This window comes from Diplotaxodon limnothrissa, linkage group LG17 (assembly GCF_057381915.1).
Source record: "Diplotaxodon limnothrissa isolate DT_005_m linkage group LG17, D_limnothrissa_male_GT1.1, whole genome shotgun sequence".
Classification (NCBI taxonomy): Eukaryota; Metazoa; Chordata; class Actinopteri; order Cichliformes; family Cichlidae; genus Diplotaxodon; species Diplotaxodon limnothrissa.
In genome coordinates this window covers 9,359,896-9,381,668 of record NC_140612.1, presented here as the reverse complement: position 1 = coordinate 9,381,668, position 21,773 = coordinate 9,359,896, and the positions used below count along the sequence as shown (strand labels likewise).

The following is a 21,773-nucleotide window of genomic DNA, read 5'->3' as shown; positions in this document are numbered from 1 at the left end:
GAAGCTCACAAGTCATCAGAACATCGTCGGGTGCAGTGGCCTCAAGCTAGCAAGGAGAAGGAGTGGCTCCAGTTCGACGAAGACGTTGATAAAGCTCATGAGAGAAAGAGGGCAAAGTATTCTGAGTTAGTGGAAGAGTGCCGGAGTAATGACTGGCGGGCAAGATGCCAACCCATCGAAGTGGGATGTCGAGGATTCGCGGGTCAATCCCTTTGCAGGGCATACAAAATGCTAGGCGTCGTAGGGGCTAACCAGGGAAGAGCCATCAAGTTGGTCACCAACGCAGCAGAAGCAGAACTTTGTTCCAGGTTGCTGGAGAGGGAGACATCGTGTCCCATGTGCTCCGAGTGTCTGAGTGCCAGTCAGGTTAAAAAGATCTCCGACTCTTCAAAATAAATGTTCAACTCTTTTTTTTTCAAAAAACATGTTTATTTAAAAAACAAACAAACAAACAAACAAAGTTATAGACCTCTCCAATCCAGGGAACTACATGCACCCAAGCACTCAGCATGAAATACTGTGAACTTACTGCAAAAATGAATTACCTTGTGTTCTATTGTAAATATCTCCTCTGAATACATGCAGTCATTTTACCATCTGCTTCGGACAATCTCACTCTTACATATTAAATTGAATTAAATAAAAAAGAACTTTTTCGTTAGGCAAAAATCTTCGGTGCTGTTAAAGAATACACGGTGACTCACTTTTCTGTTTTTTTTTGAGAAAGTGTTGTTTCATATTAGATCAGCGGCAGTGATGTCACTGTACTCGATCGTACCACAGGTAAGTAAGAATCTGAATCTGTAGATTTTTTTATATTATTTTTCTAATTTAAAATGCAAAAAATACCGAAAGAGTTGCTTTTAGCAGTTCTATGGGTTAAGATGAGCAATTTCGTGGAACAGCGAATGACTTGACATTTAAGTGCATATATCTTGCCACACCACATCATTATAATCAATAAATAGCACACCGATCATCTATGCTGCAAATGCAAATGAAATACAAATGGACAGTAAACAGGGTTTATCTAAATCGTTACACTACACCAACCCTTTACAGTTCACAAAGGGTTTTAATGTATATATTCATACTTGTATTTAAAACAAGTCAAACTTGCATCAACACAAATAAAATCCTCTCCACCTGTCTATGGTAGCCAGTCCTCAAAATATCTCCCAATGTGGCAACACAGATAAAGAGAACACTGGCGTATAAGGTGCTTCTGAATTCTGAATGCTTTTTTTTTCTCAACAGGTTCTTCAGCAATCAGCCTATTATTGCTTCCTACATCAGATTTTTGAGAAACTCCTAAAGGCACATTTAAGAGCCACGTTACTGTGTTTGTATCTGTTCTTACTGCTGTCCTTATTGGTCTGTCTCTCTGTTTCTATCTGCATATTTGTCTCTTTAACTCTTCATCTTTTTTGTTTTGGTCAGTGTGCTTGTTAACCTATAATTTGCCTTTTGTCTCTCTGCTGCCTTTTCTGTGTGTAATAATTTTTGTTTCAACATGACACGCCCCAAATTCAGGCCCTGTACATCTCCCAATCAGGCAAGCAGAAGAACCTGCTGTGTCTGCTTCGGAAGTCTGTCCACCAAAAAAAAGCTAAAAGAAAAAGTAGAATCATTGGATAGCCAGTGGGGGCAAGTGTCCTGAAAAACAGAAATGTTGGCCAGATAATTGATTCTGCCCATATTGCAGTAAGTAAAAATAATTTTGTTTCATATATTATCATTAAGCTGTTATAAGATGTTGCTGGCACATTAACACAGCTCATCATATGTGCTTTTGAGAACGTACAACAATAATTTATCTACTATTTTTTTTTCCAAATCTCTTTACTTGGTTTCCCAGTTTTCTTTTCCATAAAGATGAAAAAGATTCAAATATAACTGATTACATATATACAGTAAAAATTGAACAGAATAAAATACAACAAACAACAAAAGAAAGCTGGACAGAGAATGTTATTTATCGGACTACCAATGAGGCTCAGTGATAGTTTATATCTGTGCTGTATTGAAGAGATCTATAAAAGGTTGCCAGGTTGAATGGAATTCTTCCAACCTCCCCCTAAGTAGGAGTTTAATTCTTTCCAGCTGCAAATGTCTCATTACATCTTGTATTAACGCTGATGTGATAGGATGCACTTTTTGTTTCCAGTTTAGTAAAATTAAACGGCTTCACTCCAAATAAAGCACAGATTGGGTCTGGTTTAACTGGGGTTTTTTTTAGAATCTTAGACAAGGTTTGAAAGACATTATTCCAGTATGTTGTTATACAGGGACAATTCCAAAACATATGCGCCAATGAAGCAGGTTTCTGTTTACATCTTTCGCAGGACGAGTTTACATTGAGGAACATTTTTGACAGTTTTCATTTTCAGTTGCGGATGATAAAGGATTCAGAAAGTTTATTCATGCAGGCCCATATGACAGAGATTATGCATGTTGTTTTTGTTTTCATATTTCAATTTATATTTAATTGTGTTGTGTTTTGCAGTATTTGGTGTTGTTTCACTTTAAATTTGTAAAAGGAAAAAGCTGAACATTTAAATAGTTCAAAGTTGAAATGTGAATAGTTGATTTTTGTATTATATGATTTATTTATTACATTTTATGTGGAAGGAATAAATAAAAGTATATTTACGGTGGCCCCAGTAGACAAAGCACATACAAACTTCAAATCACGTACGAACTCTGAAGCACGTACAAACCCTGAAGCACGTACAAACTCCAAAACACGTAAAAACTCCAAAATACGTACAAACTCCGAAGCACGTACAAACTCCAAAACACGTAAAAACTCCAAAATACGTACAAACTCCGAAGCACGTACAAACTCCAAAACACGTACAAAAGACAACAGAAGTGCTCCAGGATGCTAGGGGCAGTGTTGAGCTTTTGTTACCTAGTGGCTACACAAGCCAGCAAGTACCAACGACCGGATTTGGTGTGTGGTAATAACAGGTAAATGAACTTTTTTTTTATTATTATTTGACTATATATGAATGCTTGTGTATAAATACATAAACAATACACATATGCTTTCATGCTTTCAATTGACTATGTGCACAAGACAATGCTAACTTCCTGGTTTGAGACCGGATGTGGGGTTGTGCATTTCCCGTAGCTTTACTTTGCGGTCAATCGCTACTGCGAAGATATACTCCAAAATCATGTCCAAAACTCGAAAACGGAAAGATTGCGTGAAGTTACAAAGAGCAGAAGGTGGGAACACTCACCGCTGTTGTGTCATAAAAAATCTAATGATCAATTTTGACGTTTAAAGCGTTTAGATCGATCAGTTGTTTACGTCACTCAACACAAGCAGAACTGCATTACTGCATGCAGAAGACACATCGTCCACATTCAGAAGTATCTCTGTATAATGACTGGTCTTATGATTTAAACAGGCAAATGTTCAGCATTCAAACTACAGGTGAAGAATAGTCAAACCAGATGTTTCCCCCATTATGTCGATATCAGCTAGTCAAGTACACACCTACACAGCATGTTAACAAACCGTGAAAAAAGCCACACAAAAAATGAATGATTGCTGGTAACGGTTTCTATACATTAGTATTTACGAAGGGTATGTTGTGACTTACCTTAAAAATTACAGAGGTCCCTCGCTATAACGCGGTTCACCTTTCACCTCGCTGTTTCGCGGATTTTTTAGTGCAAGTTTGCATGCTTTTTTTTTACATCACATTGTGTCCTGCGTCCTGATCACTACAGACGATCTCCTCCGTGACGTCTCTCCTGTACAGTACAGAATTGCTGCATCGATCGCTAGGAGTGTGACTCTGAAGTGCAGTACTGTATGTCCACGATGTCCACGAAACGTTTTGCACCATCAAAAAATAAAATTGGCAACTTGATTTCACCTATCGCTGGTTATTTTTAGAACATAACACCCGCGATAATCGATGGACAGCTGAGCAATATAACATTTGAATCCCTTTTCTCTTTTGCTCCGAGGCGCGGGGGAAAAATATCGACAAGTCGATGAACATCATTTACAGATATATTGGGTAAATGCCCAAGACATCTATAGAAATGTAAATCGCCGCTTGATTCATTCATTTGCTTAACTTGTTTTGGACCGTAAACCAGGCGCGAATAGGACACCGGAAACAAAGCTCCCCAAAGGAGTTTCCACACCGGAAGTAGCATATGCTAACGTGCACATAGTCAATTGTGTAATTTAAGTGATCTAGGTAGCTCTGTTTTGGAAGTTCAGTTCATGCTAGAAATGTGTTTTGGAGTTTGTATGTGCTTTTTGGAGTTTGTACGTGTTTTGTCTCTAGGGGCCACCTCATATATTTATATATAAACATATATAAATAAAACCACTTTTTTTTGTACATCAGTAATTCCTTTTGTGCATAATTTTATATTATTGTTAATAATAAATTAATTAAAGCCGGTTCGGAGCCAAAAGAGCCGGCTCTTTTTAGTGAGCCAAACCGAAAGAGCCGGAAATCCCATCAGTAGTGCGCATTTTTTGCACACGCCGAGTCAGACGCTGTACGCTGCTTCCGGAGCATAGTCATAGGCTGTTCCCATCGATCTCCTCTTCGCTCACAATTTGCAGATAATTGGTGTCGCTACATGATCCATGACAGTGTGAGAGGAGAGAAGCTCCATTTTCTGCTCATTGCGTCTATTTAGAAATGTGGTGTCTTAGCTTTCCATCAATGACTACTTCCGGGTCATAGGTCATTCAACCGCAGCTGTATTTAAAAAGTAATTTTGAAGGGAAAAATAAAATCTAATTTGCTTTTGGTCCTTGCTTTTATATTTAATTTGTTTGCATTGGAGTGTGGCTGTCTGAGAGGAAATACTTTTAAATACTTTTGGAAAAAAAAGTGTGTTTGTGTCTTTTTTCTTTTTTTTAGACATAAAGACCTTTATATAAAGGTCATCGATAGTGACACACAACACCACTCTTTCTTTCCACTTTTTAAACCTGAAAGACACGCTCAAAATCAGAATTTTTGGCTTGAGTTCGTTCAATGCTGAAAATATGAACAAAGGGCGCCACCTGGTGGACAAATAAAAATATTTAAGGCCAAGACTCCAAAGTGTCACCCTCAATTTGGCTATATTCCATTCAACACAGTGCAAATGGCTTGGAATTGAAAAATGCAAAAGCCACAAAATGGTCCCAGGGCCTTTTAAGCATATATATTTAAATCCCAACAGTGGATAGTTTAGTCTGAGTTTCGGCTTTGTTGCTGGAACAATTAGTATTTAAATGATCAAACAATCCTCAAAGAGAGAGAAAGTGAGTAATGTGTGATGCGGACCATTCTGACAGACATTTAGTCATAATGTAAATATCACTGCTCTTAACACACCTGCTATCTATCTATACACAGCTGCAAGAAGAGAATCATTTGGTACTACCATGATTTCACTCAACTTGAATACAACCTGACTAAGCTAATTAACACACATAGTTGTGTTCTTCGAAGGCTGGTATCCTGCAGGTTTTAGATATTACCCTGGGTGAACACACCTGAATCAAATGACTAGTTGATTACCAGGCCTCTGGGGAACTTGTTGAGGAGGTAATTTAGCCATTTAAATCAGCTGTGTTGGCTCAAGGACACATCGACAACCTGCAGGATAGCGGCCCTCGAGGCCTGGAGTTCGACATCCCTACTGTAAGATAACAACTTTACAGTGTATTACTGTGAGTTTGTTACCTTACAGTGTTAAAAAGAAAAGCCAACAGACAAACCCCTCTGAGCAAGCACTTTGGCGACAGTGGGAAGGAAAACCTCCCTTTAATAGGAAGAACCCTCAGCAGAACCAGGCTCAGTTTGGGGCGGCCATCTGCTGCGACCGTTCTATAGGTTTCAACAATCACTGGATTGATTAAAGAGCCATTATGATTTTAACACTAGCCAATCTAAAGTCTCTAATTAGTTTTATGTTTTCCCTACATGATGGAAACTTTGGCTGCCTGCCATTAAATCTTCACTGATAGAGAAATCCTGCTGGGCCTGAAGTTGGCCCAATTGAAAAGGTTTTTGGAGGGAATCAGAGTTAAATAAAGCTGGGGAAGCTGAGGTTTGTATGGTTAAAAAAGGAAAGATTGGTATTTTGCCATGACACACTGACAGAGTGTCCCTCTCCAATTTGTTCCATATGTGTTCCACTGTTTCTCTTTCTGGTGATTGATCTTTTTTTAAGTTTTGTTTTTTGTTTTTTTTGGCTTTTCCTGTGAATTGACAGCATCAGATTCATTCAAAAGGCAAATAGTACGGGACTGGTCCAGGTCAGAATCATCATTAGACTCATCAGACTCACTCTGGCTTTGGCAAAGTGGAGAATCCATTGGGGAAACCACATTTGGTCTGCTGGTGAAACCAAACATTTTGCCAGCGAATGCGAAGAATCGATGTACTTTGGATTTTTTGGCTGCCTTTTTCATGAAAAAGTTAAAATTTCTTTGTTGATGACATCCTGATTTGATACCATCAATAGCAGAATTGTTTTTGCATTTTTGCACCTTTGACATTGTCACGGACCCGGCTCTGGAGGACTCGGGGGTCCGTGAGCAGGATGCATTATTATTAGTATTATTATTATTGGTATTATTATTACTATTATTATTATTATTAGTGCTGTTGTTGTTATTTGGGGATGTGTGTTTTTCTGCACTATGCTGTGTTCTGTGTTCCACTCATATGTAGAGGCAGGGTGTGTACATGTGTGGCTGGAGGATGGAGAACAGCCACATGCAGGCCTGATGGGTGTGGCGCTGCAGGAGGACTGGCCACACCTGAAGTTCCTGCCACACAATTGTTGGTGATCAGGGCTTGTCGGGGGAGCTACTAAGGAGAGTGTTGGAGCTCCCACCAGCGCGGGATCATTAAGCTAGGACTCCAAGTCAGTGTGTAGTATTAGGAAGTGCGGATCGTGTGTGCGCGCGGGTTCAGTGTTTAACGGCTGCTTCTGTATTGTCCTGCAGGTGGAACGAGGGACCAGAAGGGCAGCACGCACAGGGTGTGCAGAAACACAACTGCTGGGAGCACGAGCACGGACGTCGGAGGGGAACACACACATGGGAGTCTAGGGAGCAAAGGGGATTTATTGTGCATCTGTTACCTTCACTGTAAATAAAGTGCACTGTTTGCATCGCAGAACCATGCGTTTTGGGTCCTCCTTCCCCCATATCCCCACGGTCTGCCAGCCAGACCGTGACAGACATAGGAATTTGAAAATCGCCTTGTGTAAGTTTTCAAACTTCTTTAAGGGGATTTTATGAGATACATGCCTGATTTTTGGCCAGACTTTAGTAGACAGCCAGTTGGTGATAGCTGAAATTTTTTCCAGACTGATGACAAAGCCTGATTTTTTTTTACAACATGGATAACAAGTTCCATAATACAGATTTCCACTTAAAATCTGTAGTTTTGTTTCTTTCCCATTCTGTCAATAGTCTGTGAGATGTCACTGTCTCTCCAATGCGCTGGTGTTTTGGGATTGTCAGTTTTTGGTTTTTGTTCCGGGTCCGGATCAGAGTCATCATTAGATTCCTCCTTGGGGCTTTGTCTCCTGGTGCAGCAAAACATTTTCCAAATGAATGCGAAAAATCGACGTACCTTGGATTTTTTGGCTGCCTCGTCTATGAAAATTTTAACAACTTCGTCGAGGCCTGGATCAAATCTCATATTTTCCAGAATAGATCTTGCAGGCGACCTTTTACACAGGGCCTTGAAAATCGCCTTGTTGAAGTTTTTGAATTTTGCTAAGGGCATTTTATAAAAGTCATACGTGATTGCATCCCAGATTTTCGCAGTAAGCCGGTTGGAGATAGCTAAAAGTAATTCCTCACTGATGACGTTCCCTGCAAAACAAGTTCATACACACAGATTTTCACCAAAAATCTGTATTTTTCTTTCTGTTGAAACAATTCTAACGGATGGATATAATTTGCTGCCAAAACAATTTTTTTGGAATATTAAGGCAACTGTTTTGTCAGCCCCAGGTTTCTGTGGATTAATTAAATCGAGTAAATCAACTCCCGGTTTGCGTTTGCTAAGACTAGTGCAAATTGATTTAGCAATACTGGCAAAATGTTCCTGTCTTTCTAGGCCTAAAGGTAAATCATTTCCCTCGAGTTGAGGCCCAACTAAATCCAAAAGATGTTTTTGGAGAGAATAGGAAGGCTCGTACTCTGATATCTTCGCAAGCTGCGAAATAAAAGCTTGAATAAGTCTTTTCAGCCATGCCTTATCCTCTTCTTTTTTTGCATCCCACTGGTTTTTCAGTGGCCCGCAGGCTTCAAGTTTAACAGAGGATTTATTTGGGGTTACATAATTTTCCAAAGAGGTTTCTCCTTCTGCAGAACTGTCCTGGATAACTGTTAGCAGTTTAATTAGACAGCTGATTATAAAATCCATGTGCACTTCCGGATCTATTGTGTTTGAATTTGTTTCAGAATTTAGAGATGCTCTTCTATCTATGTCATGTTCCATTGTTTCTTCCATTGTGTTTAAATCTGTGTCTCTTTGTTGAGAATTTAGATTCGCTTTGTTGAAGACAGGGTTGAACTTCTGTTCATAGCTTTTGATGCTAAAGGTGTCAAGTAAATGGTTGAACCATACAACTTTCTTGACTATTTAAGGATGTTTTTTAAGATGTTAGGAGCCACCCTCTTAACAAATCTCTTCTGTGACATCACGCTGTCCTTTCATCTGTGTCAGCCGAACGTCAGACTGGCACCGCCCACTTCAATAAAATCAACTAAACTTAATCTTAATTCTAACCAATATAAAAACCATCTAATAGATCACATTAGTCTTGATACAACCTCTGCCATCACATTTGATCAATCCCTTTGGGCTCCTTTGATCGGCTTCATCACCTAGTGGGGGTGGGGGGTCATGGTTTGGTCCTGCCTTCGCTATTGTGGTTGATATGGGGGTAGGGATGGCCTTAGGGCGTCTGGGGAGTCCCTAGGGACGTTTCCCTAGAGGGCCTAACCTGGGGGATGTGGCCATGACCTGGTTAGGAGCTCTAGGGGCTCTTAGATGGTGTTTTCCTTGTGGCTGCGTACAGCGGAGATGGGGGAGGGTCTGTGCTGGCGGACGTTGGTTACTGGCCTGGTAGCCTGGCTGCCCCTGGGAGGGTCCGGGACAGGCGTGGAGGCTTGGGGGTCTGGGGGTGCTCCGCCCCCCGGTCTGGGGTGCTGGCCGGGCCTTGGGGGCTTGGGTCCTGGCTGTTATGTCGCCGGAGCAGTGGGCGGGTGGGTGCATGGGGGCTCAGCCCCAGTGCAGGGGACCTCTGGTGCATCGGCCCAATTAGGGGGCTCTCTAACTGGTGGGGAGGTTGTTATATCTTTGCAGGTGGTCTCCTCACTACAGGAGCTCACTCTGCAGGTGGGGGGAGAGATATAGGAGAGGTGGAGAATGAACTCAACCTGGGTGTCTATTGTCTTGTGTAGTTTGGGAGATGATTGGATGATGGGGTGGGTGCAGTTTTCTCTGGGGTGGTGTCGGGTGGGCTGCCCCGGACTCTGTGGGGTTGGGCGGTGCTGCTGCTGCGGGCCCCAGTCCGGATGGGCCTGGGCCCCCTTGCCCTGGTGGGTTCCAGAGTTGGGGGTGCCTACTGGGGTAAGCGGGGGAACTGGCCCCAGGGAGGGGCCGATTGCCCCTCCCTTTCTTCCCTCCCCATCCTCAGCTGCCTCCCTATTCCAGCTCTACAACACCCACCCACACACGCAGGGCTTGGGGTGCAGGTTTGTCACCAGGGTGCAGTGGAGGCACTCCCCCTCTGTCCCCTTCTGGCCGCCTGTGCCTCAATTTTATTCTGCAACCTAGACATTCACATTATTCACACTCTCACATAACACATACATATAGGGCCTTGAGGGTGGGCACGTTTTACAGCATCCAGAGGATGGTCGGTGTACTCCAACCCACCTCTGGCGCTGGTGCCCTACCCTCAATTTTAAATGCATTTAGACACTAAGGGTTTTCGGGAGGAGCCGTGCTGCTCTCTGAGAGGAAGCAAGTACCATGCTCTCCTGAGTTTTAAATGCAACGCTCTTTACAACAGCACACAGCAACACTACATATGAGCGGGCGTAGAGAGGTTTGAGGTCTTCACTCACCCCGGTTCTGTTAGCCGTCAGGGCTGGGGGGCTGGGAGGAGGTGCTGGCCGTCAGACTGGGGTCTGGGATGCGGGGCCTCCCTGCTACTGCAGATAAGGAGGTGGCCCGCTTGCCTCCACCCCAGAGAGAAGGGTTACACCTCCTGGGTCTAGGTGCGGCTTGCCCCTCTGAGGGCGGGGGTACCTGGACCTGGGATATAGAGTATGTTTGGGGAGTGCGACTGTCTGTGCAGTGTCTATTTGTGTCTGTCTACACGTTGGGTGAGTGCCGAGTATTTGGTTGTGCATATGGGGTGGGAATTAGGGCTGCACGATTTTGCATAAAATGAGAATCACGATTTTTTGGCTTAGAATTGAGATCACGATTCTCACGATTTTCTTTTCCAGTATAAATATTTATTGCACTTATTAACTGCACATCAACTTCGTAACAGTTGAGACTGAACATAAAACAATAACTAAACATAAAAACAACAAATGTCTCACGTTTTGTTGTTGCCGCAAAATGTTGTACTGCTTGAAATTCCATCTCCACTCGACACTGCATGTACAGAGCAGGTAGTGCAACAATAGAAAAATAGTTGCGGGACGGCACTGTGTAGCGTTTGTCTAGGGTGTTGATCATTTTCCTAAATCCCTCGTTTTGCACAGTGTTGATGGGAGCCATATCTTCAGGTGATAAGTGATAGCCTCCGTAATTTCTTTGAGTTCGACGTGTATAGGGAAGCGCTGTATAAGGTTCCCGTTATTGGTGTTTGGGTGGTTGACCGGAACGGATTTTCTCCTGTCACTTTCTCGTCATCCCTGACATGCTCTCCGTTGTTTTTTCCCTGCTAATATTAGCATCACACGGCACAGCTTCTGTATCACGTGGTATAAGGCTCCGCCCTTGTCATTTGTTGAGCAGGAAGAGTGAGCGCTTGTTTTCATGCAGAGTACGTACCGGTGGCTGATGCCCTCAGACGTTGGTGTGTTGGTGGTCCTTGTCGTCTGGGGCTGGGCGCTCATGTATGTACCGGCTCACTCCTGGTGGCCGATTGGCAGGGCCGGGCGCCTGTGGCCCGGCTGGGCTCCTTCCGGGGGGTGGGATGCCCTCAGGCCTCTGGCCTCTGGGCCTGAAGCTCGGTCCTCTCTGGCACAGCTGGCTGCCGGCAGAGCCCGCGGGCACGCCACTGCAACCCCCTCTGGCCTCTGTTCCGTAGCTGCTGGGTGACCTCTCGTTTGGGGCTCTACTCAGCTCTTCCCAGGAGGAAGCTGCTTCATACCCTGGTGGACGGGGCTATGGCTCCCCACACTCCCTAGCAGATCGTTACATGGAGAAACCTTTGGAATACAAGCATGCTGATCCACACAGGTGTACACACGGGTGTTCACAGACGCGGACTACAGCTTTCTTGGCTGCTGCCTCAAAGCACATTGTGCGCTGTCTATCTTGCGTGCTGCACAATATCGTTTAATATTTAGTATCTACTGTTATCTACTGCTAGCTAGTTTATTGTGATGGTGCTGTTTTTTTTATTATGTTGCTCTTTGTTGTTTGCTTTCTCTTCTGTTTTTTTTTTCTCCATACAGGTGATCCAGGTGTTTTGTTGTTTTTTTCTTTCTTTCTTCCCCCCTTTCTCACCGTCTCTTCTCCCCTTTGGTTTTCTTTCTCTCCCTCTCTTTCTTTCATTCTTTCTCCCTGTCCTATCCCCCAGTCATGTCTGTCCCGTTTGTAGCAACTGAAAATAAAATAAATTCATAATTATAATAAAGGTCAATCAAATGGACCAATATGGCAAGGCCATGATGATCCACTTGGTAAAATAAATCCGCTTGGCATCTTTCTTGGCCTTAAGACAACAATTCTGATGGCTAAAGATCCAAATGGGACACAAAAAAAAGGAAAAAAAAATCAACTACACTGTTGCTTAGCAACCCCTTCGGAGCCACCTGCTTGAACAACACGTTCTCACTCCCAGCTCGTCAAATGTGTGACGCATGGTCAGGCTCCCTCTGCTTTACTTATCGATGCGCAGGGTACCCCCCTTGCGTCGAGAATTGACGTCCAGGGTCCTCTTATTGAATACTATAGAGCTTCCTAAACGTTGTTTATTGACGACAAGAGATTGCCGCAGAAGAGCCTGTTGTCCGTATATTTATACATTTCCGAAATCACATTGTAGTGACGTATATAGAACACAATAAATTATACCATGTAAGAAACTACCTGAGAAACAGCAGATAAATTAATTATAGGCTATTACTTTTGTATCGTTTATTGCATTTATGGAGGGAGAGGTGTATGCTGGGTAATGGCACAGCTAGTGAGTAGGTGACTTTATTCACCCGCTTCGGATGTGTTCAGTCCATCAGGCGTTATAAGCAGAAATCAGTCCCATAGATATGGGCCATCTCCACCTGCTAGATTGTTCAGAAGGTTGTTATCATCCATCCAGATGGAGGATCACTAACAGGAGCGTGGGAAGACTCCAGAATCCACTCTGGCTGGTAGGGCTGCTCGATTATGGCAAAAACGATAATCATGATTATTTTCACTGAAATTGAGATCTCGATTATTTGACGATATTTATTTAACCCTTTAAGACCTACCATAGAACCAAGTCCGCCAGAGCTTATATTATTTTTTTACATGTTGTAGTGCCATTTGTGAGAGCATTTCAAGTTGCTATACATCAATACAACTGTTATAGCCCATATTTTAATAATATGTATGCATTAAGTCCATAGTAACTACATTAATTGCAAAAAAGTGCAATAAACTACAAAAAAATTGAAAATCGTTTTTGTTTTGTTTTTTACATACAGGGAGTGCAGAATTATTAGGCAAGTTGTATTTTTGAGGAATAATTTTATTATTGAACAACAACCATGTTCTCAATAAACCCAAAAAACTCATTAATATCAAAGCTGAATGTTTTTGGAAGTAGTTTTTAGTTTGTTTTCAGTTTTAGCTATTTTAGGGGGATATCTGTGTGTGCAGGTGACTATTACTGTGCATAATTATTAGGCAACTTAACAAAAAACAAATATATACCCATTTCAATTATTTATTTTTACCAGTGAAACCAATATAACATCTCCACATTCACAAATATACATTTCTGACATTCAAAAACAAATCAGCGAACAATATAGCCACCTTTCTTTGCAAGGACACTCAAAAGCCTGCCATCCATGGATTCTGTCAGTGTTTTGATCTGTTCACCATCAACATTGCGTGCAGCAGCAACCACAGCCTCCCAGACACTGTTCAGAGAGGTGTACTGTTTTCCCTCCTTGTAAATCTCACATTTGATGATGGACCACAGGTTCTCAATGGGGTTCAGATCAGGTGAACAAGGTGGCCATGTCATTAGTTTTTCTTCTTTTATACCCTTTCTAGCCAGCCACGCTGTGGAGTACTTGGACGCGTGTGATGGAGCATTGTCCTGCATGAAAATCATGTTTTTCTTGAAGGATGCAGACTTCTTCCTGTACCACTGCTTGAAGAAGGTGTCTTCCAGAAACTGGCAGTTTTTCCAGCATCCAGGCTGGAAAAACTGATCAGGAGGGCTGGCTCTGTGGTCGGCATGAAGCTGGACACTCTGGTGACAGTGGCAGAGAAAAGGACACTAAAGAAACTGATGGACATTATGGACAATGCCAGGCATCCTCTGCACACGGCCATTAACAACCAGAAGAGTCTGTTCAGTGACAGGTTGCTTCTCCCCAAGACAAGAACTAACAGACTTAAAAACTCCTTTGTCCCACACGCCATCAAACTGTTTAACTCCTCCCTGGAGGGGAGAGGGAGGGGAAACAGGAGGACAAAGGAGGGGGGAACAACTAAGCTGTAGTGCCTCTTCACCCCACTGTGCAATACCTTTTGTGCAATACTTTTGTAAATAGTCAACAGTGCAATAGACCTCAATACTCGAAATGTGCAATTCATTCACTTGTATTTTTATTTTTTATTCCTATTTATTCTATTTATCCCCTTCGTATATTTTATTTATATTGTCTCTGTATTTATATGTGTGTGTGTGTGTGTGTGTGTGTGTGTGTGTGTGTGTGTGTGTGTGTGTATATATATATATATATATATATATATATATATATAATATTCTGGAACTCTGGAACTTCTGTCGGTGCTGTGCTTTTTGGAAATCGAATTTCCCAGAGGAACCCACCCGAGGGATTAATAAAGTTCTATCTAATCTAATCTAATCTAAGTAGGACTGGGAGTTGAGCTTGACTCCATCCTCAACCCGAAAAGGCCCCACAAGCTCATCTTTGATGATACCAGCCCAAACCAGTACTCCACCTCCACCTTGCTGGCGTCTGAGTCGGACTGGAGCTCTCTGCCCTTTACCAATCCAGCCACGGGCCCATCCATCTGGCCCATCAAGACTCACTCTCATTTCATCAGTCCATAAAACCTTAGAAAAATCAGTCTTGAGATATTTCTTGGCCCAGTCTTGACGTTTCAGCTTGTGTGTCTTGTTCAGTGGTGGTCGTCTTTCAGCCTTTCTTACCTTGGCCATGTCTCTGAGTATTGCACACCTTGTGCTTTTGGGCACTCCAGTGATGTTGCAGCTCTGAAATATGGCCAAACTAGTGGCAAATGGCATCTTGGCAGCTGCACGCTTGACTTTTCTCAGTTCATGGGCAGTTATTTTGCGCCTTGGTTTTTCCACACGCTTCTTGCGACCCTATTGACTATTTTGAATGAAACGCTTGATTGTTCGATGATCACGCTTCAGAAGCTTTGCAATTTTGAGACTGCTGCATCCCTCTGCAAGATATCTCACTGTTTTTGACTTTTCTGAGCCTCTCAAGTCCTTCTTTTGACCCATTTTGCCAAAGGAAAGGATGTTGCCTAATAATTATGCACACCTGATATAGGGTGTTGATGTCATGAGACCACACCCCTTCTCATTACAGAGTTGCACATCACCTAATATGCTTAATTGGTAGTAGGCTTTCGAGCCTATACAGCTTGGAGTAAGACAACATGCATGAAGAGGATGATGTGGACAAAATACTCATTTGCCTAATAATTCTGCACTCCCTGTAGACATGTTGTCCTGGGCTCACTGATGGACAAATGCGTCACCTTTCTACTGTGTCAGAAGAAACAGTCATTTTATCTCATTTCTTTCCTTTTCTTTCTATTTTTTTGCCTGGAAAATATCAGCTACAGGCACTTCGAACAGTTCAGTGACTAAACATGCAGATTTCATGTTATTGAGGGGGGATCTCATTACAGCAAAGTAATAGACTACTTGCACTAGGGCATGTGACGTATTTCCGTTTCCAAATAGTACCGCTTGTGCGTTTCCGGTACGTTTGCTTATCTATCGGTAGCTATGCTAATGTCGCTTCAGAATGAGTATAAAAAGGAAAGTATTTAAAACAGAACATTTTCAAAAACAGGAGAAGAAATACTCCGAGCATTGCTGTGTCCCACTTTGTTCAGCTTCAGCCAAATTTAACGGCATACTAAGTTTTCATGCCTTTCCGACCCATTCCGACTTGAGAAGACAATGGCTGGTGAACATACGCCGGGATCATTTCACGATTACCTCTCACACCAGGGTCTGCTGCAGACACTTTGCCAGTGATCAACTCATAGAGCCAACAACCCTCGATGGTCGAAGGAGGCTTATTAAAGGTACTGTACCAACACTTTTTGAGTGGAATGGCTATAAAGTTGAACCACCGCGGCGTAGTGTTTGGGAGAGAACGGAGCGACGCCCTGAACTAGTTCCTCCTGACGATCAAGAAGAGCACAGTCTTACAAGAGATCATGACTACTGCTCAGTCCCTGAGCCGTCTGCATTGGACATATCTGCATCAGCTGCAGAAGACCTGTCCAAAGACGTGGAGACTCTGAGGAAGGAAATACAGGAGTTACGTGTCCAGCGAGAATTTGGGTTACAGCGTTTTGCTGGCTCCGACACTGACATCCGATTCTATTCAAGCTAACTGTTTAAAATATACCAAGGTCACCATCAGTTAAATTTCGAAAGTTTTTCCAGTCTTAATGAAAACAAAATAGATATTTACTTTTTCTCTGCTGATTGTATGTTTTATGTAGATGCTTTAGTATTTAAACGATATCCTAATGCTACAGGTAAAATACAACACCAAATACTCTTAATCAGACTATTTTATACAGCATACCATTAGCATATTTGTCACAGTTTACATTATTTTTATGTCAGTGTGTAATGTTAATTAATGATTGACACGATGTATGTCTCTCTCGTGAATAGATTTCCAAGCTATGATCATTTGATGGCATTCTGGGTTTTGATTGAGCCTTGCATCTATAAAATGATCCGGGTTTCAAGAGCCAAGTCAGCTGCCAATCGGAACGAAGAAGTGTTGACACCTGCACGCACATCAACAGTAGGTTATGGGTTTGTTGGTAGTTAGAACTAGAGGTGTAATGTTATTGTATTTATGTACAATAACATTACATTATGTACAGTAGCATACATACACAGGTGTATGTATGCTAGACTCAGTATCCTTTACATACATACACCTGTGCACTACAGCACCTCATTGTTTACCCCATGGTACAGTATGGTATGCCTAACCATTACAAAACATTTAGCCAAGAAAAGAATAATTTTACTAGTTCATAGCTTAAGGAGTAACATTTTCCCTTTTGTTTTCACCTTCCAGAGGCAGCTGCTACAGCCAATTGACGAGTTTTTTCTTTTCCTGGTTTTCCTGTCAGTTGGTTTGAAGGAGAGGGACCTGGCACACCGATTTAACATACACCAGTCCACAGTGAGCCGCATTATTGCAACATGGACAAATTTTCTTGCCACTGCACTGGGGTCTCAGTGCATCTGGCTTACACGTGAAGAAGTGCAAGCTTACCTCCCTGAGGAATTCAAAGATTTCTCAGACACCCAGATGATCCTTGACTGTACAGAGCTGAGGTGTCAGACACCATCCTCACCACTTCTCCAAAGTGAAATGTACTCTTCGTACAAATCCCACTGTACGATGAAAGCCCTGGTTGGCATAGCTCCACATGGTCCAGTGACATTCATCTCTAATCTGTATGCTGGTTCGGTTAGTGACAAGGAACTATTCAAACAATCAGGCATTGCTGAGAAGTTGACTGAAGACATGGCAGTGATGGTAGATAAGGGCTTCCTAATCACTGATTGTTGTAAATGCAAAGTGTACTGCCCACCTTTTCTATCTAAGCAGAAGCAGATGCCAGCATACCAGGTTAACGAGACGCAGGCCATAGCCAGACTCAGGGTACATGTGGAGCGAGTCATTAGGAGGATCAAACAGAACAAACTTTTTGATAGCATCATTACCATGTCACATGTTTATAATATCAACCAACTGTTTGCAGTGGCATGCTGTCAAATTACCAGAACACAGCATTAGTTAAAAAATGGGTTAAGTGAGACAAGATGGATTTTTCCCAAGACACCAGTGCCAGTAACTTATGGAAAATGACCTGCAGCTGAGGCCACTACAGTTGCATTTCTTCCTTCTCAGCTGACAATACTTGATTACAGAACTGGTACTTGAGTGCTGATAGTTGAGTTTCAGTTATTGATAATTCAAATTCATTGCAAATGTTTAATGTTAATAATACTGTTTAATTATACTACTATATTACTATTCAGATTCAACAAAACTGTTTATCAAAATTATAAAGTAAATCACTAAATCGTTTTAAAATCATAAGTGACATTGAGCTTTTGGAACATCAAAAATACCATTTGTCATTTTCTACAGTTCAGTTATTGTCTAAATGTATATCAGTATGCTAGGCATGGAGTTTTAAATACTTACCATGGAAATAAGTTCTGCACAAATTCAACGTTTTAATGTGTGTTTTTAAAAATTAAATTGATGCCATTGCTTAAATAACAGTTTATTGATGTCACATAAAGGTAACATGTAACAACAAAATAATTCATGAAATATATTGAAAATAAAACATCAGTTATTTTGTTCCAGCCAGCCTGAAGGATCTGTTTTTCTTTTTGCTATGTTTTCACTGTTCATTTTTTCAAACACAGGTATCTTGGCATATATATGTAAAAAAAGAAATAGTCTGCCTTTTCTCTGATTGCATTGTGCACATCTGTATCCATGTATATTCTTTGCACTAGGTAGTCCTCTTGTGCACACACAACAAAGTCACACCACTGCATCCCACTGATGAGCAGTTGTCCTTGCACTTGCCAGTAATATGCGTGGCTCTTTTTTAGTTTAGGGGTACCACATTCCATCTGCACATATTTGCAGTCAATAAAGTTTTGTACATTGGGACATTTGAATTCGACGAAGCCAAACTGGGGGTATTCATTGGGGTCAAAAACAACACCATCAGGAGATGCAGCAAGCCAGGGGGCAATGGGGTGAATGACCAGACCACAGGGTGAGTAGTTAATATTCATTAGCCTACTATACTCTGCTGCTATTGCAGGCTCCATCTCAGTTCCTCTCCTCATGTCTGCTGTCTGCCTTGTTCCCTTCAATATACGCTCTGCTAGTGACTCGGCCGAGCTCTGGCCTCTGACGTGACACACCTCCCGAAACCTAGAGGCAGTCACTCTGGGCCTGCGGAGCTGATGCCACTCAGACGAAGAGCTTTGCTCACGTGTAGCTTCCTCTATTTTGTGAGCCATTTCCAGAGTTACAGACAAGCTTTTCAGATGCAGAAGCTCTTCTTCTGAGCACACAAACACACAATCTGATGGCAAGATGTCATACCCCTCCAGAGGCAAGTGCGGTGTTGGTGGTGCATCACGGTGTAGTGTGATGTACCGGGTTGTCAAAACCGGCTGCTGATATGACAGAACACTGCCCTCCTGCACCAGCCCAAAGGCACTTTCCACAAGGGGCTTGTCAGGTCTCATGTTCATTGTGGTCACAAGTGGCCTGTCCTCAATATTAAATTTTGCATATGCCTCCGTTATTCTGAACAAGCAGGGATCTGGTAACGGACCCACCATGCCTCTGTAGAAGCCACTCCTAAAGAAAACATCAATGACAATAATGTAAGGAAGAAGGTTGTTATACTGAACAACAACTAAACTAAAAACTAAAAGGTGTAAAACAGTGGTGCATAAGTTAGAGACTGGGATGTATATGTACATGACTGAGTTAGCCGTCTTCAGAAAGTGTAATGTTGTATGTAAATTAATACCTATTCTGACACATGTATGTATGAAAAAAATAGCAACATACATTTGTAACACGTGAAACCAAATTTTACAAATGTAATTACCGTACTCCAGTCTGGGCCATCCTATTTGGTACCGGCTTAGTGAAGATCATGGAGTTGATGGGTCCTGGCCTCACACCCTAACAGAAGACACATTTACTATGGATGGTGTTGCTGTTCATATGTAAACATGGACTAATTCAAAAACTTTAACCTCATTTAAATTACCACTGTCCGTGGCTTGTGCCATTGCTGTTCAGATTCCGTGCAGCTATGCACAGGGGGGACAACCGGCACTCTGAGTTGTGAGTAGTGTGCTGTTTGGAAGAGCAGTGCCACTGTGTGATTGCACATAACAGCGCCTGCCACACAGGAGCACTGGCTATGTGTCAGTATCACCGGCGATGAATCCAGAAGCTTAATCTAAGAAGAAAGAACGAAAATTAAAAATGTAACATCTTCATGGAAGAGCCGAACAGGAACATAGTTCAGTGTTATGGTTACGTACCCTCCTGAATGCTTAGTGTTTCCTTCTCTCCCTATTAAAACAACTTAACCATGCTTGATAACTGTAATAACTTAGATTGTGTATATTTGCAGTATTAACTTGTTGTCAAATGTTTCTGATCACCCAAACACACGTTGATTTAACTATCTGACTAGTCAAATTAGGAGTGATAAAGCAGGGAGACAAGGAAAACATTCAAGTTGATGGGCCTTTAGGAATGAACTTAACTAATGCTTAAATGAACTGAACCCCACTGAACGGGGATTAACAACTTTACACAGCTTCCTGCCTACACTTAGTCTGTGTGGTGCCTCACTCTTCCTCATTGACCTGTAGCACAGGGCTCTCACACCGACCTCCCCTGACAACCTGTCTTTATTGGACACTGAATAAAGATACAAGTACCATTAGCATTATTTCTGTATTACTCATTTCAGCATGTCTTAAACATATATTTTACACTTAGCAAGAGTAGCATTAGGTAGTTAACTACCTCCATAGTTAGCCAACTACCTAACGCCATTATAACAGTGTCTAACTACAAAAGTGACATTAGTTAAGAAAACCTCAACTATAGTTTAGGACGACATAAAACACCGTTTAAGAAAACATGTAATGTAGAGAACTGACATCAAATGAAGGACATAGCGGAGTAACGTAGTGTTTGCATTTGACGTTAGCTAGCGTTTCTTTGTCGGTTAATTTACGTTTTCTTACCTTCGTAGTTGTGTATATATGATGCAGCATATAACTTAGATCCTTTATCTAATTTGCTGGCGGGGGTAGTCGTCACTCTGCAAATCCGATGAACATCAGTGATGTTCAATTTTGGGAGCTCTTGTAGGCAGCGAGTGTAGAACGTCGCCATGGTTTAACCGCACCGGAAGCACTGGGGCAGGACTACATAGAACGCGGAAGTGTTAGTGCAAGTAGTCCATTCACTCCTCAGTGGCTGCTTTAGAAATGCATCTACACCCGAGAGTTCCAGCGTGCCCTTAAAGGAGCTAAATTAGCACATGGTAGTTTGACATTTTGTCGCCATAGGGGAAGTGTTGCGGGAAGGGAGGTGCTTTATCTGGCCGCCTGCTTTACATTCAGCGTAAATGTGAGCTCTTGATTCAGCACTGCGCTGAGGAAGAATCACTGTAACAGATATGACAGGTAGGTGCTCTGTGTCGAGCCCTAAAAAGCCCTCTGTCCTTCCTCTCACATGCTGTTGGATAGTGTTTCATCATCTGCGGTTCCATTAAATTTGTTTCATCTGTCATCCGATACACCATAAAGGCATGACGCTGGGGACATAAAAACATGGGTTGCGTGTCAGTGAAAATAATGGCAGGAGTTAGAGCTGACACTGTAAAATCAACACAGAGGAAAGAGGAAAAAACCTAATATGATCTATGAAAGATCTTCCTTGCTTCAGATGGGAGAGTAGCTTCAATGTGATGTTTAAGGAAATCTGAAACATTTGACCCATGAATGGTCAAGTGCAGATCTACTTCAGGTATATTTATACTCCTTCACTCAGTAGGTCTGTTTGGTAGATCAGCCCTTCATCTGTCAGCGTGGCAATCGACTAAGATGAAAGACACGTGCTGGGTGGAGGAAATAGCTCAGATGGAAGAGTGAGAAAAGACAGGAGGGAAGGCGAGTGAATCAAATTTCTGAGGAGGAAACCTTGTTTTAGGGAAATGTAGCCCGGGGCTATGTTTAATACATTAAAAGCAACCAGTAATGTTATCACCCAGAGTTACAGGGAAATAAATAACATTAGATGCGACTAACATCCAGTAGCGGTCCAGTCAGAGGCTCTATTACCAACCACGAAATCATATTCTTGCTATGAGAAAAGTATGTGTTTTTAAATACAACAGTTTTTAGTCAGTGACTCATTTGTTGTGACACTCAAAGCATCAGAAGGTGAT

The 21,773-nt window shown here is 42.2% G+C and overlaps 2 protein-coding genes across 2 annotated transcripts; one reads left to right on the top strand and one right to left on the bottom strand.

Moving 5' to 3' along the window:
- The first annotated feature begins 16,350 nt into the window (after window positions 1–16,350).
- Window positions 16,351–17,545, top strand: LOC146614617 (uncharacterized). Its single transcript, XM_085376621.1, has 2 exons — window positions 16,351–16,534; window positions 16,817–17,545. The coding sequence occupies exons 1-2, from the start codon at window positions 16,364–16,366 to the stop codon at window positions 17,543–17,545; spliced, it is 900 nt and encodes a 299-aa protein (XP_085232747.1). The 5' UTR covers window positions 16,351–16,363.
- A 585-nt stretch (window positions 17,546–18,130) lies between these two features.
- On the bottom strand, window positions 18,131–20,587 carry LOC146614616 (uncharacterized). Its single transcript, XM_085376081.1, has 4 exons — window positions 20,566–20,587; window positions 19,569–19,763; window positions 19,404–19,480; window positions 18,131–19,147 (listed from the first exon to the last, which is right to left on the bottom strand). Exons 2-4 carry the CDS (start codon window positions 19,692–19,694, stop codon window positions 18,172–18,174), a joined length of 1,179 nt encoding a protein of 392 aa, XP_085232207.1. The 5' UTR covers window positions 19,695–19,763; window positions 20,566–20,587; the 3' UTR covers window positions 18,131–18,171.
- Window positions 20,588–21,773: the final 1,186 nt, after the last annotated feature.